Source organism: Oryx dammah, unplaced genomic scaffold, assembly GCF_014754425.2.
Source record: "Oryx dammah isolate SB20612 unplaced genomic scaffold, SCBI_Odam_1.1 HiC_scaffold_4, whole genome shotgun sequence".
NCBI classification, from domain to species: Eukaryota; Metazoa; Chordata; class Mammalia; order Artiodactyla; family Bovidae; genus Oryx; species Oryx dammah.
Genome location: NW_024070188.1, coordinates 7,397,425 through 7,415,264, shown reverse-complemented (window position 1 = coordinate 7,415,264; position 17,840 = coordinate 7,397,425). Strand labels below are relative to the sequence as shown.

The window sequence follows — 17,840 nt, the reverse complement described above, 5'->3', positions numbered from 1 at the left end:
GCTCTCCCCTATCTCCTGGAGTTTGCTCAAATTCACTGAGTCAGTGATGCTCTCTAACCATCTCATCCTCTGTTGCCCACTTCTTCTTTTGCCTGCAATCTTTCTCAGATGGAAAGATTAGGGTCTTTTTCAATGAGTCAGCTCTTCGCATCAGGTGGCGAAACTATTGAAGCTTCAATAACAGGCCTTCCAATGAATATTCAGGGTTGATTTCCTTTAGGATTGACTGGTTTGATCTCCTTGAAGTCCAAGGGACTCAAGTCTTCTCTAGCACTGTAAAATGAAAAAATTCTTCGGCACTTAGCCTTCTTTATGGTCCAATTCTCACGTCCATACCTAAGTGCTAGAAAAACTTTACCTTTGATTATACAGACTTTTGTTGGCAAAGTGATGTTTCTGGTTTTTAATATGATGTCTAGGTTTGTCACAGCTTTCCTTCCAAGAAATAGGCATCTTTAAATTTCATTGCTGTGATCACCATCCGTAGTGATTTTGGAGCCCCAAAAAATAAAATCTATCACTGCTTCCACTTTCTCCATCGTTTTGCCATGAAGTGATGGGCTAAATTCTAGTTTAGTTCAGTTCAGTCGCTCAGTCATGTCCGACTCTTTGCGACTCCATGAATCGCAGCACGCCAGGCCTCCCTGTCCATCACCATCTCCCGGAGTTCACTCAGACTCACGTCCATCGAGTCCGTGATGCCATCCATCCATCTAATCCTCGGTCGTCCCCTTCTCCTCCTGCCCCCAATCTTTCCCAGCATCAGAGTCTTTTCCAATGAGTCTGCTCTTCGCATGAGGTGGCCAAAGTACTGGAGTTTCAGCTTCAGCATCATTCCCTCCAAAGAAATCCCAGGGCTGATCTCCTTCAGAATGGACTGGTTGGATCTCTTTGCAGTCCAAGGGACTCTCAAGAGTATTCTCCAATACCACAGTTCAAAAGCATCAATTCTTCGGCGCTCTGCCTTCTTCATAGTCCAACTCTCACATCCATACATGACCACTGGAAAAACCATAGCCTTGACTAGACAGACCTTTGTTGGCAAAGTAATGTCTCTGCTTTTCAATATGCTGTCTAGGTTGGTCATAACTTTTCTTCCAAGGAGTAAGCGTCTTTTAATTTCATGGCTGCAATCACCATCTGCAGTGATTTTGGAGCCCAAAATAATAAAGTCAGACACTGTTTCCACTGTTTCCCCATACATTTCCCATGAAGTGATGGGACCAGATGCCATGATCTTCGTTTTCTGAATGTTGAGCTTTAAGCCAACTTTTTCACTCTCCTCTTTCACTTTCATCAAGAGGCTTTTTAGTTCCTCTTCACTTTCTGCCATAAGGGTGGTGTCATCTGCATATCTGAGGTGATTGATATTCCTCCCGGCAATCTTGATTCCAGCTTGTGCTTCTTCCAGCACAGCATTTCTCATGATGTAGAAAGTTAAATAATAATGCTTAAAATTTTAAAAAGCTGTGTAGCCATATTATTTATTAATACAAATATGATGATCTAAAATATTATAAGAAACTACTAGAAATGATTGCCTGTGGGGAAAGAAGCATGAATTTGCTAAAGGCTGAAGTAAGGAACTACTATTTTTGGTAACATTATTTGCTTTGCTAAATCCTATGTATCATTTTAATTTAAAAACTAACATCTAACAAATGAATTTTCTCTCATTACTGGATGGAACTTAATTCTTATCAGTGAGCATGCTTAGTATTAAACGTTCTAGTCCACACAAAAATAATGCACTTAATGATGCCAACCAAAACAAATTTATAACAAAAAATACAAATTCTTTTTTGTGTACACTTGTATTTGGCAGAAATATTTTTGAAGTCTATTATCATTCAAAAACTACTTAAAACAATTTTCTTCTATTCAGAATGTGTGAATTCATATATAATCTGTGTATTTGCTTAAAAGAGAAGAAAAGAAAATCCTCGCTATCATTATGATCTATTTTTGTCTGAAAGGGTAGCATGATTTCAGGAAATAAGGTAGCAAAAGCTTTTAGTCTTACTTCTCCACACTAGGAAGAATCAGAGATGAAAGTCATATTTACTTCAGTATCACTAATGTCCTGAATTATTCAATTAAATAAAACCAAAAAGTTCAAAAGACATACAAGAACAGCTTCTCCACAAGATGCTTACATGTGATAATGTCACTGACCCATTTTCTTTTTGAATTGAACCTATTTTGTACATTTTTTACACTGTCTAGATGGCTCTTCCTTATCTACCTCTTCTAAATGTCCCTCTGCCATTTTCTAGAAGTTTAAATGTCATAATCAGAATATGTGTTCCCAAGGACTATTTCCTTTTTCCTTCCAGATTGAGAAGGCACAAGTTTTATATCTATTGTATGTTCTAAATAAGTAGAAATAAAATTCAAGAAAATTGCTGTCTAAAGAATGGATGACAGAACCTCTTTTTTCATCTTGGTACTATAAAAAGTTAGTGGCTGAACCGCAAGAAATCCTTTCTAAATGTTGTGGAGCAGACATACAGGAGAGTCACCACAGCACAGATATTTGAATATAGACCAGTGTTTGGGGACTAGGTCCAAAAATGAGGGATCGAAGAGTTTCAGAGGAGCTGCGACAGGCACACAGTTCTACCCTTCTCCCTGAGATGCAGGAAAACTACACTTCTCAGCTGCCTTTGCCTCTAGTTTGGAACATGAGACCAAGTCCCTTAATGAGAGCACAGAGCACCTGTGACTACAATGGACTGTGTCATGTAATTTTTATAACTTTCAAAGAAGCAAGTTAATCCTATGCCAATGGAGAAGTTAACGCAGTCAGTATACAGTCAAACCTTGGCCCATACACTGTAGGAAGGATTCACAGCCTTACGAATGGCTATTGATAGCATACATTTCCATTCAATTAAAAAGTGAATCATTTTAATTCTGTAGGAATTTTTTTTTCCAATAGCATATTTCTTGGCATGAAACTAGGACACCAAAGCAAATTGTTTCAATGATGCCCTCTACTCAATAGTGTTTAAATAGGATGTAAAATAGGGTAAGCTTTTCGACAAAAAGCCACCTCTGGGGTCAGAACATCTTGGTTTAAAACCTAACTCTATCACTCATTCCTCTGTGAGCAAGTTTCTTAAACTCTCTCAACTTCCGTTTCTGGATAATACCACCTGGCAGAGCTTTTGTGCCAATTAAATAGAACCATCTGTGAATATATGCCCAGTACTAGACGTGAGAGATAGACTGTCTGGATTTGAATCCTGTTTGTGTGGATTTGGGCAGTTGTTTCATCCTCAGGTTCCTCATGGATAAAGTAGCAATAGCAACAATTTCTGGCAAGGTTATTGTGAGGATTAACAACTGGCCTACACAATACTGCATTGTGTCTAGCATATAAGTATTTGTAAAGTACATAAACACTGCACACGGATTATCTCAACCTTAAGAAGTAATAAGTACTATTATAAACAGATGAGCATCCTGCTTTAGCCTGAGGACAAAAGTAGCATTTACATCAAGCTGTTAAAGGCTACGGTTTATTTTGCTAATCCAACTGGGAATGTTTTCATTTTAAAAAAGAATATCTTTTCTCTATCAGGTTAGATGAGTCAAGGTTACCTATTTTTATCAGCAAAGTTTACACAGAAGACTGAAACATAAAGGCGATTTGACTTACAATGAGATTAAATTGAAGGACTTGGGGGAAATTCATTAGTCAAATTAAGATTCAAGAAATAACGAACTCAGGGGACTTCCCTGGTGATCCAGTGGTTAAGACTCTGTGCTTTCATTGCAGGGGGTACAGGTTCAACCCCTGATCAGGGAACTAATATTGCACATGCCATGCAGCAGAGCCAATAAATAAATAAATATAAATAATTTTAAAAAAGAAGAAATAAGGAGCTCAGATAAGTTTAGGGACTAACCTAAAGAATAGGAAAGCCGCAAATTTTCACTTTGGGTTCCTATTTCTCTCCACCCACAGTGAACACGTGTTTGACCTCACAGTCTTCTACTAGAGACCATCATTCACCAAGTGACATGGCTGCAGTCCCACATCGCCCGAGGCAAATTGCCCACAGAAAGTGTAGTTTCATCTCCATACAGAAAGTCTCAGAAAAGTCAGAATAGCTGGACTGGAGCCACATACCCATTCCCTGAGATGATGGAATTCAGCTCCTTCAGAACCAAATGCAATGCAGCCATGAAATTAAAAGACGCTTACTCCCTGGAAGCAAAGTTATGACCAACCTAGATAGCATATTCAAAAGCAGAGACATTACTTTGCCGACTAAGGTCCGTCTAGTCAAGGCTATGGTTTTTCCTGTGGTCATGTATGGATGTGAGAGTTGGACTGTGAAGAAGGCTGAGCGCCAAAAAATTGACGCTTTTGAACTGTGGTGTTGGAGAAGACTCTTGAGAGTCCCTTGGACTGCAAGGAGGATCCAACCAGTCCATTCTGAAGGAGATCAGCCCTGGGATTTCTTTGGAAGGAATGATGCTAAAGCTGAAGCTCCAGTACTTTGGCCACCTCATGCAAAGAGTTGACTCATTGGAAAAGACTCTGATGCTGGGAGGGATTGGGGGCAGGAGGAGAAGGGGACGACAGAGGATGAGATGGCTGGATGGCATCACTGACTCGATGGACGTGAGTCTGAGTGAACTCTGGGAGATGGTGATGGACAGGGAGGCCTGGCGTGCTGCGATTCATGGGGTCGCAAAAAGTCGGACACGACTGAGAGACTGAGCTGAACTGAACTGAACTGAAGAGCAGTGCCCATGGGAAGATGTCCCACAGAAAAATAAAGGACCAATAGACACCGAAAAATTAACTACGGGAGACAGCTGTGCATACACGCTAGCGCCTTGAATAACTGTTATGCTCTATAACTGAACCATTTCTGAATAGGATTCAGTGATATATAGATAAAAATTCTCCATTAAGGGAAAATACATCTTTGAGTTAGCAAGTTGTATTTTTTTTCAGATGCTTAACTTTAGCTTCCTAAGGAACTGTTGACTTAGTATCTTTTAAATGCTTCAAGAATCATAGAGAAAACGTGACTCCACATTTGGGAAAATAACTGCTGGAGGGCAAAATAAGTAATAGCTGAGGCTCCCCTGAAATATTTCCTATTGTATCAATCTAGTTCCGACCGTATAGAGCAGCAAAAAGACGACAGGGAATTTCTTTGTCAGCAAAATTCTATTAATGAACATTATTAGGAATCTTACTCAACTCTCTTCTTTAGACATATTCAGACCTCCTCATTCTCCCTTCATACTCAATATCTTTCCTATTCTCCTTCTCTTTGCTTCTCTAGACGACCTTCTGGTAATTTCATTTTTTTTTTACCTTATCTTTTAGTTTACTAATTTTTCCTTTATCTGTTTGTAATTTCTGGTTAAACCAGAGGGCATTTTCTTTTCTTTCATCTTTTCTTTCTCTTTTCTAGACATTCTAGACATTCAAATTTGCTTGTCTACTACTTCTGTTTTCAAGTGTCTTTTTAAAATATAAAACCTACTATTTTTGCACTCTCTATATGATGTTCTAATATCTGAAGTCTCAAAGGGGCTGTCATTGTCTATTCTTGTTCCTCCTCAAAGAGACTCTGTCTTCTTTTAGAGACTTTATCCAGGGGGACTCTTGTGAGGCCTGACCAGACCCTGACTGACAGAGTATACAGAGATCTGAAGTATAATCCATCAAATAGAGCCAGTTTAATTTACGCAACCAACCCCAAGTCCCCTAGTGATGGGCAAATAGGTTGTTTCCAGCCCTTGTTCTTATAAATGGTGCTGTGATGAACCATTTGTACCAGTGTATCATTTTCTCAGACTTTTATCAGTACACTCTGAAATAAATCCCTAGAAGCAGACAAGTCAAACTACATTATTTTAGCCCATGGGCTAAAGTCCATGGAGTCACAAAGAGTCGGCCCTGACTGAGGGACTAACATACAAAATTGGGATCAAGAAAAGGTTCAGTTAAGAGTCCCTGAAAGAATTCCCTGGCAGTCCAGTGGTTAGGTATCAGCAGTATCACTGCCAAGGCTTCAGGTTCAAGTCCTCATCAAGGAACTGAGGCCCTGCAAGTCACGGGCAGTGGCCAGAAAAACCAAACCACAACACAGCAACAGAAACAAGCCCCTGAAATGGCACAGAATCAATTCACAGGGAAACTGCGGAAAAGCTTTTGAGCCCCAATCCTCATCTGGCTCTTTCATAATCAGCTCCCAGCGCTACACCTAAAACAAATTTCTCAAGCTCATTCTCTTAGCTGGAATCCTATAACATTAAACATTTTTCTCACCAATCCCAATTTCAAAATCTGTAACAAAGTGAATATTTTCCAAATGTTTCTTACTCAGTCTCTATTATTAAATACTGAAAAAAAAAAAAAAACCAACCTGTATTAATTGATTAGCTTGAATTGGTTGGCCTGACAAATACAATACTCATAGAGTATTCAAAGTAATTAGAAATCAGACAGCTACTCTGTATGACACTGATGTTCTCCTATTCACCTAAGATTACAAATTGTTTTGTTAGTCACTTTTCATTCCATAATGGGATAGATAATAGTAGAGCTCTTAAAAAGTATATAGATTCAATTTAAAGTATGCTTAAGAGCAACTGAAAATCTGCAAATTTCCAAGGGAAATGTAAAATGGCAAAACCACTCTGAAAAACTCTTCAGTAGAGTCTTTAGAACATTCAACCTACATCTACTCTGTGACACACCAGTTCTGTTCCTAGATGTTTATTTCCCCACCACCACCTCTAAAAAAGAAAGAAACAACATGTTCACAAAAACACTTATGCAAGAATGTCCAGAGAGGCCTTGTACAAAATAGACAAAAACTAAAAACAATGATGGTCATTTGTTCGTCAACAAAGGATAAACTGTGAAATATTCATACAGTGGAAATGCTACTCAGTAATAAGGAATAAACCCCTGATACAAGTAACATTATGAATGAATCTCAACACTATCCTGCTGAGCTAAAGAAGGTGAACGCAAAAGAATATATACAGCACTGATTTGTTTAGATGATCCCCAAAACTGCGTGCAGCTAATCTGTGCTAAAAGCAATTAGAACGTAAGGAGAAGGGATTGGCAGAGAGAAGGCAGGAAGGAGCTTCCTGGAGCCGTGAAAATTTTTCAGTCTTATTTTACATAGTGGTCATGTAGACACATAAGACTGTCAGATCTATACAGCTGAACACTTAGTATCTTTACACATGTATTTAAATGTACATAATTCACATCACCATAAAACGAAATGCTTCTCAGTTTAACTATTCAAGGAAAAGAATGATTTGCCAAAGCAATGTTTCTCAAATTCAAAATAAAAATACACTTTAGGCAGAATAAACCGGTTGATGATTAAATGTCCTTTGTGGCTGAAAAAGCAGCTGCCGTGGATGAGTGTTTCCAGAATGATGACTCTGAGCTAGAAGGAGGGAGGTCAAACACTTCATCTGCCTCAGATGTCCATCCCTGTGCAGGCCTATGTCATGGCTGAACAGTGGCCCCTTCACTCTCTTCTGAACTGTGGTGCTAGAGAAGACTCTTTAGAAGTCCCCTGGACAGCAAGGAGACCAAACCAGTCAATCCTAATGGAAATCAACTCTGAATATTCATTTTGAAGGACCGAGGCTGAAACTGAAGCTCCAATACTTTGGCCACCTGATGTGAAGAGCTGACTCAGTGGAAAAGACCCTGATGCTGGGTAAGACTGAAGGCAGGAGAAGAAGGGGACAGCAGAGGATGAGATGGCTGGATGGCATCACCAACTCAATGGACATGAGTTTGACCAAGCTCCGGGAGATGGTAAAGGGCAGGGAAGCCTGGTATGCTGCCGTCCATGGGGTCACAAAGAGTCGGACATGACTGAGTGACTGAACAACAATTTCTCTCTCAAAGGAATCCAAATTTAGATGAAGACCTATAAACACACTTTGGCTAAAAGGGCATTTGTTATTTAGTACAATGAGTTCATTCACCTTTTTATTCAACTCACATCCACTTAACATCTACTGTGTAGCCAAACATAATCCCTACATTCTTGCTACCACTTCATATTGCTTCTTTGTTTCCAAAATTAAGATTTAAATAGCTACAGGATTTCCCCTAAAGTTAACTTAAAATATATAGATGAGGACAAACTTAAGTACAGAAGAAATCAGAATCTTTTTCCAAAATGGAAATACAAATCAAGCTTATTAAAGAAAAATTCTAATTTTGAACAATGCCAAAAAATGCATAAAGAAGTTTATAAATATAAAATAAAGGAAACTTTTACCTGCTGCCCTGTAAAGTATTTTAGGTTCAAAAAATATACAAGGATTTTTATCCTCTATGCATGATAAAAGAAGTCCCTTGGCCTGGAAAGGGCTTCTGGGTACAACCACCTGCAAAAACAGATTATTTTTAAAGACAATTTTAGTGAAAATGTCTCCCAGTAAACTCATTTATAAGGGTCAAAATTTAAATAACCAATTGTTACTAATATAGAAATCTTGTATTTTTAGACTAATTACTATTAATCATAAAATTTACATATTGTCCAAAACAATTCCATTTGTTCCACAAATATTTATCACACACCCACCATATTCTTGTAATTAAGATACTGTTATTTTTTCAAGGAGCTAAACTTCCACAAAAATTAAAAAATAAAAGGAAACCACAAAGAACACTCACCAAAGCAAATGAGTAAAGTTGTCAATATCTTCCTGTATTGACCTCTAAAGTCTTTTCTGCTAATAGTCTACTGCTGCTTTCAAAGGTATGCAAGTTTCTTCTCCAAATTTAACATGCTAAATAAAATCTCTTTTCCCATGATAAATCTGGCCTTCACTTCTTAAGTGGAAAAATAATCCACTGAACTTTATGATCGAGGTAATATAACATGTAGTTACTGCAAAAGTTTCTGGTTGATCAGACAGTAAAGAATCTGCCTGCAATGCAGGAGACCCAGGTTCAATCCCTGGGTCAGGAAGATCCCCTGGAGAAGGGAATGGCAATCCACTCCGATATTCTTGCCTGGAAAATTCCATAGACAAAGGAGCCTGGTAGGGTACAGTTCATGGGGTCAGAAGAGTCAGACACAACTGAGGGACTAACACTTTCACTTCTTTTTTTCTTTTTTTCATTTCACTGCAAAACCAAAAAGAAAGTGTGGATCTGGCACACTTCCAGCTGGAGAAAGGGCTCAGGACCTTCTTGAGAATGAGGTTGATAATGAGGAAAGTGATAGTAAAGGCAGCAGGTAGCAAGTGTGTTAACTGGACTAAACTCACTATGTGGATTAATTCACCTACTGTTCATAGCAATTCCATGAAGTAGTTATTATTATTTTCCCCAACTTAGAAATTAAAAGAATGAGGTGTAAGTGGGAACCAAGTAACTTGCCCAAGGTTACATCACTTGCTACATCAGAGATTTTCACCAGTTCTGACTCATCAGGTTCTTAACTTCTACACCACTTTGGTTCAAATCACAAGCTGTTGTCCAGTTTAATCATTTTTAAACAACTGCATACACCTAAGTGTTACATAGGAAGAGTTATCATCAAAATATACCTGAATTTATCACAAAGACTCAAGTAAGATTGCTTGAAGCAAACTGTATTTGACTTTCAAAATCATTTTTATACAGTTTTAGTGAAGGATTTTTATTTTAAAAATAACATAGCACAAATCTCACTATTTTCTGAAAATAGTCTGCTAAATAAATAGCTCGTTGTAACACACCATGTCTTTATCTTGTGTTCCTATTTTAGTTTTTCTTCATCTGCCTTCTTCATGTTTATTTTTAGCCTTTTGTACTATATGTATATTCTCATTTAGGATAAAATAAAAGAGAAAATGTGGAGGGGAGCAAGGTCTTAAAAATACAGCCATTAAACATGAATTGATCTTCAGCTCAAGCACAAAAATAACTGTTGACTGAAATGTTTCTGTCCCAAACTACCACTTGCAGCTTATATTGAAAAATTATGCAAACCATTACTTAACTACAAAATTTTACAACTTTGATTTGGTTGAAAAACTAGTAAAACATATACACACATCCACAAATGACTCCTGTTTTTGAAAAACAGGCATAAAGCCCTGGGTAGACATATCTATGAGTTTCTATAATGACTCACTGGAAAGCTTTTCAGAAAATAAAAAAGAAAATATTATTAAAAATTAGGACATAAAATAAGCAAATATATATATATATTTTTAATCAAAAGACCTAAAATTATTGTGGAAAGCTATAAAAGAGAGAGAGGCTGCAAAATTAACTGCTTGAGTAAGTATTACCTTACCCTGGACTATAAAACACACCAAGGTAAAAAAAGCCTTATGTCACTGTATTTAAAAAGTAAGAAACAGACTAAAAGCAAAAGTTTTACTCCTCTGACTGTGAGGTAAATATGGTCTAAGCAGTAGATTTATTAAAATTACACCAGAAGCAACTGTTAAGTGAGAAAGCTCCATTAGAAAGAAACAGAGCTTTACACACTGCTATATTTTTAATGGACAACCAGCAAGAACTTATTGTATAGCATATGGCAGCATGGATGGAAGGGGAGTTTGGGGTAGAATTGATACATGTATATGTAGAGCTGAGTCCCTTTGCCGTTCACCTGAAACTACCAAAATATTGTTAACTGGCTGTACCCCAATACAAAATAAAAAGTTTTTCTTAAGAAAATAGATAACCATTAAGAACCTGCTGTATAGCACAGGGAACTCTACTCAATTCTCTGTAATGCTCTATATATGGGAGCGAAGTCGCTCAGTCGTGCCCGACTCTTTGCGACCCCGTGGACAGTGGCCTGCACCAAGCTCTGCCGTCCATGGGATTTTCCAGGCAAGAGTACTGGAGTGGTTTGCCATTTCCCTATATGGGAAAAGAATCTAAAAAAACAGTGGATATATGTATATATCTAACTAATTCACTTAGCTGTACACCTGAAACTAATAACATTGTAAATCACCTATACTCTAATAAAAATATTTTAAAAACACAAAAGAAAGAAACAGAGCTTTCTGCTCAAATGGAATTTGCAAGTATGGCCTTTCTATTGAACAAATTCATGAAACGTGCCAAAGATAGATAGGAATGTATATCTTACTTTGTCATTTTCATTTTTCATGTCTTGGTAAAATATGCTATTTTGATAAATAAATATGATTTTTATTGCAAAAAAATAGAAAGAGAGCTTTGAAAGAGATGGAAGATAAACTATGTTCTTGGTCTTATTATTTGAAGTGTATGAAATTAACATTAGGGTCAAGCCATTGTCACTTAAAGAAGAACAGTCTATAAACCTAGGCTGGGTGCTTAATCTAAAAGAAATAAAAGCTGTCTTTCTTAAAAACAATTAAATTCACATAAATTCCAAAAATTCTAATTGCTTTTCTCTAGATAACCATATTAGTTAATACTAATAGAATGAACCAAAATGGAAACATCAAATGGAGAGCAAGCAAAGTACGTTAGTGAGAATACCTTGATTCCTGGGCAGTGGGCGAAGAAAGCTTCAGGACTCTGGGAATGATAGAGAGCCCCATGGCCAACACAGCCCCAAGGGGACCGGATGGTGAGGCTTCCACAATTAAAAAGGTCCCCAGACCGGTAGCGATACTTGGCAGCTTCATTAACAATCTGAAGGGAAAAGAGAGAAGGGATATCTCATGACGAGTCTTTTTATTCCCATCCATTTTCTTAAGCCATTTTATCTAATCTTTAAATATATGCCTATAACAAAATAGCTCAAAGGTAACAAAAAGTTCCTAAGATAGGGGCCAGGAGAATGGAGTTAAAAGTTCCAAACTTCATGGACTTGCCTTAGAGATGCTGCATTATGGCAAAATGCAATTTTCTCACCTGATCAAAAGCAGGGAAAATATAATCTGCAAACTGAATTTCTGCTATGGCGGTAGCACCAGTGACTGCGATTCCAATTCCAAATCCAACGATTCCTTGTTCACACAGTGGGGTATTAAAAACTCTATCTTTACCTACAAAAGATAAGAAAGTCACTTTCATAAGACAAATGAGAGTAATGTGATACATGATACAATGGAAAATTCAGTTAATAACCCTGAGGTAGAGGAAACAAGCAACACGTGAATGAGACAGTAAAGAAATAGTACAATGGTTGGTTTCAATGTAAATATAGTAATTATATTAACTAAGTAACCTAAATATCCTAAATTAAGAGAAAGATTGTCACACTAGGATGAAAGAAAGTAAAACCCAGCTACTTAAAAAAATAAATAGAGTAAACGTAAGGAAAAGGAAAAAAAATACACACACAAAATGAAAAACCTAAACCAAAAGAAGTTGATGTCACTACATTAAAAGCAAACAAAGTAGACTTTAAGGGAAAAGGTACTACCACAGATAAAGAGGGAAAACCCACACTGTTAAAGGAGTCAGTTCATAAGGATGACATAATTCTAAATTTATACTCATGTAAGTGACCTGCATGCTCAATCTCTGAGTCATATCTGACTCTTTTCAACCCCATGGACTACAGCCCGCCAGGCTCCTCTGTCCATGGGATCTTCCTGGCAAGAATACTGGAGTGGGATGCTGCTTCCTCCTCCAGGAGATCTTCCCAGTCCAGGGATCAAACCCTCATCTCCTGCTTGGCAGCAGATTCTTTACTACTGAGCCACCTGGGAAGTCCCATATAACAATACAAACTGCAAATAAATAGAAAAATTAACAGAATTAAAAGGGTAATTAGATAAAATTCCCAATACAGTGGGAGATTTTCATGTACAAGTCTCACTGACAGAAAAAGCACAACAAAATAAAAAGGCAAAAACTATTGAATATTTGAACACGGTTAACAAACATAACTGACATAGAGCACCCAAGAGCTAAGAATACAAATTCTTTTCAAGTAAACATAGAATACACAGACACCAAATGACTACAGACTGAGCTATATATTCAATCAACAACATCCAAAAGATTAAAATCATACAGAGTATAATCTCAGACCATGGTGGAATTAAGCTAGAAGCCAACAGCAAATTTTTTAAAAGATATATGCATCTACACCCTCATGTTCACTGCTATAATATTTACAACAGCCAAGATATGAAGTAACTTGAGGGTCCATTGATTGATGAATGGATAAGGATGTGACACATATAGATAAATAGATAGACAGATACAGATACACACACACACACACACACACATACAATGGAATATTACTCAGCCATAACAAAGAATGAAATCTTGCCATTTGCAACAATCTTTGGATGGACCTAGAGGGTATTTTGCTAAGTAAAATATGTCAGACAGAGAACGAAAAACACTGTGTGATTTTATTCATATGTATAATCTGGAGTGGTAAAAAAAAGAAGCCAAAACAAAAACCCAGGCTTATAAGCACAGAGAATAGGTTTGTGGTTGCCAGAAGTAGGGGTGAGGGTTAATGAGAATGAGTGAAGGTAGTCAAAAGTTACAAACTTCCAGTTACAAAATAAAAAAGTCATGTAATGTACAGCCTTTTCATACTGCTCATGGGATTCTAAAGGCAAGAATGCTGAAGTGGTTTGCCATTCCCTTCTCCAGTGAACCATGTTTTGTCAGAACTCTCTGCCACGACCCGACCATCCTGGGTGGCCCTACCCAGCATGGCTCATAGTTTCACTGAGTTAGATAAGGCTGTCATCCGTGTGATCACTTTGGTTAGTTTTCTGTGATTGATGCCTTTGAACTGTGGTGCTGGAGAAGACTCTTGAGAGTCCCTTGGACAGCAAGGAGATCAAACCAGTCAATCCTAAAGGAAAACAATCCTGAATATTCATTGGAAGGACTGATGATGAAGCTGAAGTTCCAATACTTTGGGCCACCTGATGCAAAGAGCCAATTCATTAGAAAAGATCCTGATGCTGGGAAAGATTGAAAGCAAGAGGAGAAGGGGATGACAGAGGACAATGCCTCAAAAAAAATTTTGAGCCTTAAAAAAGCATTAAATACATGGCTAAATATCCCATGTCCCAGAGAAGAAATTATAATGGAAACCAAAAAGTATTTTGAACTGAAAAAACTATGCATTAGTACTTATTGAAGAAGGAAATGGCAACCCACTACTCTTGCCTGGAAAATGCCATGGATGGGAGGAGGGTCATGGTAGGCTAAAGCCTATGAGGTCTCAAAGAGTCGGACACAGCTGAGCAACTTCACATTCACTTTCACTTAGTACTTATGGAAATTCCAATCTCGGTCATGGCAAAATAGCTTTCTTCACACAAACACTCCCACATCAAATGATTCAAATATGGAGAGAATATAACCAACAACTATTTAAAAGCATGGGAGAACAAAAAAGCAGGCCTGAACAGGAGATTTGACTCTTGAAGGAAAGGAAGCATGGGTGGGACGGGCTCCCCTGGGAGACCTGCCCAGGCTAAATGACTTGAGACAGCTAAGACGAAGACACACAGTCTCAGTACTATCTTTTTTTAATATTTATTTATTTATTTGGCTGTGCCAGGTCTTAGTTGCGGCATGCAAGATCCTTGATGTTCATTTCAGCATGTAGGCTCTCAGTTGCAGTATATGGGATCTAGTTCCATGACCAGAGATTGAGCCCTGGCCTCCTACATTGGGAGCTCTGATTACTATTAATCTGCAGGATACATAATCTGCATCATTGTCACCTAAAATTTCACCACCTCTTGGCCAGTATCAGGATTTCATGAAAAATTCTCATTTCAGAGAGCTAGCCAGACATAAGCAATGGCCTAGCCAACAATCTAGCCAGGGGACCAAAAGTCTGGTGACTGATCAGGATTCATGTTTCATGTCCATAACCCAAGGATACCCATTCTTCCTGGTGCACAGAACTCACTTTCAGTTCAATCATTCCTTTGACAGTGAACCACACAGAGGGGAAGTGCTGGGAAACACCCAGTAGACACATCCTGCAGTTTGTACTCTCAAGGCAGCTGCAGAAACTTGCAGCATGATCCATACTCACTGGGACCAGGGACTGTCTACTAAGATCGTGACCTCCATCCTTCATCAGTTCTCCATCTGACTCCAAGTAGCTTGATAACTGCTGAAGAGCTAGGCTTCCACTGACCAAGTGCAACTCACTAATTGAAAATGAACACAGATTCCAGCTGCCAAGGGCAGAATCCTGAACCCTGAAACACTGGAAGCACCACCACCAGATGAACAGGGTTCCTCCTATTCTCTGCTGCGTCAAGCGCCCGGATTCAGATATTTTTCATCTCAGTTAGTATAGCCCTTTTTACTGCTAGAAGGCAAAAGTGGAGTTTCCTACAGCTCTTACTTCAAAATGGTTTGAGGAAACTGTTTAATAACTCTCTCCAATAACTTCCTATGATCTCACAGAAACTGCTTCAACAAGAACTAAGTATTAAAAATCTGTTTTGAAAAGAAAAAACATAAATTTTTTAAAAATCTGTTTCTATTATCTCTCAAAGAGGTCATGATGGAGGGTAAGAGCATCAATAAAATGCACAATACTGGTAACTTCTTTAGAATGCAATTAACCTAACATAAAGTTCAAACATGCCATATTTCAATGGGTGAATTAATGCATACAGGGATTGCACTCTCAATCAAGCCTGTTCTGGGTTTAAGTACTATCACCACAAATTACTACACTTCCTAAGCCTCAGTTCCATTATCCGCAACAAATCACTCACAATACTGAAAAGATTAAAACAATTCATACACTTGTTCAAATGTTTATAAAGTACCTAATATTGTCTAGACCCTATTCTTGATTCAGAGGACACAGCAGCAAACAAAACAAACAAACAAACAAAAATCCTATCCTCATGGAACTCACTAGTCAGGAAAAATAGACAATAAAAACAAAATAAATGACAAAGGATTTCCATGGTGGTCTGGTGGTTAAGAATCTACCTGCCAATACAAGGGACACAGGTTCAATTCCCGATCCAGGAAAATTCCCCATGCCGGGGGCAGCTAAGCTCATGCACCACAACTACTCAGCCTTCGTGTTCTAGAGCCTGTGCTCCACAAGAAAAGTCACCGCAATGAGACGCCCCTGCACTGCGACTAGAAAGTAGCCCACGACTCATGGCAATGAGAGCGCCCGTGTGCAGCAACAAAGACCCAGCACAGGCAGAGATAAATAAATTTAATTAATCAAAATAAATAAATAAAATACATGGTGCATGAGAGAATGATAAGGGCCAGAGAGAACAGTAAAGCAGGGAGCATTTAGGGGAGGGGACGTGGGACTCCAGTGGTCTTAGCCAGGAAGATCAGGGAGGCACCACTGCCTGATGACATTTAAAGGAAGAGCTGAAGAAAGTGAGGAAATGTACCATGCATACATCCCAGGGCATAAGTGTTCTGGACAGACAGATCAGTGAGTGCAAAGGTCCTGGGGTATGAACATGTTCAGCATATTAGAGGCAAGTTATCAAGTCCAGAGGGCCTGGTGTGGAGTAAGAGAAACTGTGGGAAGACATGAAGTGGAACAGTGAAGGGGATGGGCTGGGGAGGTGGGAAAGGTCAGACAGGGCCTTGGAGGGTTGGGGGGGTGGTCACGGCAAACATTCTGACTTTGCCTGTGAGAATGAGTCAGGAAGCATGTGAGCAAGACGGGAAGACATGGAGCAAAGTCACCCCATCCTCCAAATCGCATTCCAGCAGGAGCCCTCTGGCTGGTTCTTGGTGACCAGCCTGTAAATAGGCAAATATGGACCTGGCAAGACTGATAACAGGAGGCTGCAATCACCCCAGCAAGAGATGATGACACAGAAGAGTAGCAAATGTGCGAGCATCCAGAGAGACAGTCTAAAGATAGCGTCAGAAGGATTTACTGAGGAAACGGACGTGAAGCAGAGTCAGAGAAGTGCGCGGGGCGATTTAGAGACTTTTTGACTCGGGCAGCCCGAGGACAGTTACCACTGCTCAAGGAAGGGAAAATTATGAAGCAGGTGGAGGTGAGAGATCAGCAGTCCCGTTGTGGAGATGTTACGTCTGAGCTGTGCCTTTAGACACAGAGGGAAAGCCGTTCTTTGGACTGTTAGGTGTATGAGTTGGAAGTCTTCAGCATGAAGATTAAAAACCATGGGACTGATGAGACTCCCAAGTATATTTAAATGGATACATGGAGAGGAGAAACCCAGTGCTAAAAAAGACATGGTGTGAGGACTTCCCTGATGGTCCAGTGGCTAAGAATTCACCTTGTAATGCAAGGGACACAGGTTTGATCCCTGGTTGGGAAGCTAAGATCTCCCATGCCCACATACAGCAGTAATGAAGTCTGAGTACTAGAAAACCTGAGCACCACAACTAAAGAATCCATGCACCACAACTACAGTCCACACGCCACAACTACAGAGTCCACACACTACAACTAAAGAATCCATGTGCCACAACTACAGTCCACGCGCCACAACTAGAGAGTCCACACGCTACAACTAGAGTCCACGCACCACAACTAGAGTCCACGAGCCACAACTAGAGAGTCCATGCACCACAACTAGAGTCCACGCACCACAACAAGAGTCCACGAGCCACAACTAGAGAGTCCATGGGCCACAACTAGAGAGTCCATGCACCACAACTACAGACCACGTGCCGCAACTAGAGAGTCCACGCGCCACAACAAGAGTCCACGAGCCACAACTAGAGAGTCCATGGGCCACAACTAGAGAGTCCATGCACCACAACTATAGACCACGTGCCGCAACTAGAGAGTCCACGCGCCACAACAAGAGTCCACGAGCCACAACTAGAGTCCACGGGCCGCAACTAGAGAGTCCACGCGCCACAACTAGAGTCCACGTGCCACAACTAGAGA

The 17,840-nt window shown here is 39.3% G+C and overlaps 1 protein-coding gene across 1 annotated transcript in view; it reads right to left on the bottom strand.

The window, feature by feature from the left end:
• Positions 1–17,840, bottom strand: part of BCKDHB (branched chain keto acid dehydrogenase E1 subunit beta) — a 267,225-nt gene that overhangs the window by 197,004 nt on the left and 52,381 nt on the right. The window contains exons 4-6 of the mRNA XM_040239085.1: positions 11,885–12,018; positions 11,507–11,662; positions 8,301–8,409 (exon numbers count right to left, since the gene is read on the bottom strand). Coding sequence (XP_040095019.1) covers positions 8,301–8,409; positions 11,507–11,662; positions 11,885–12,018 — 399 coding nt within the window. The remainder of the gene's footprint in view (positions 1–8,300; positions 8,410–11,506; positions 11,663–11,884; positions 12,019–17,840) is intronic.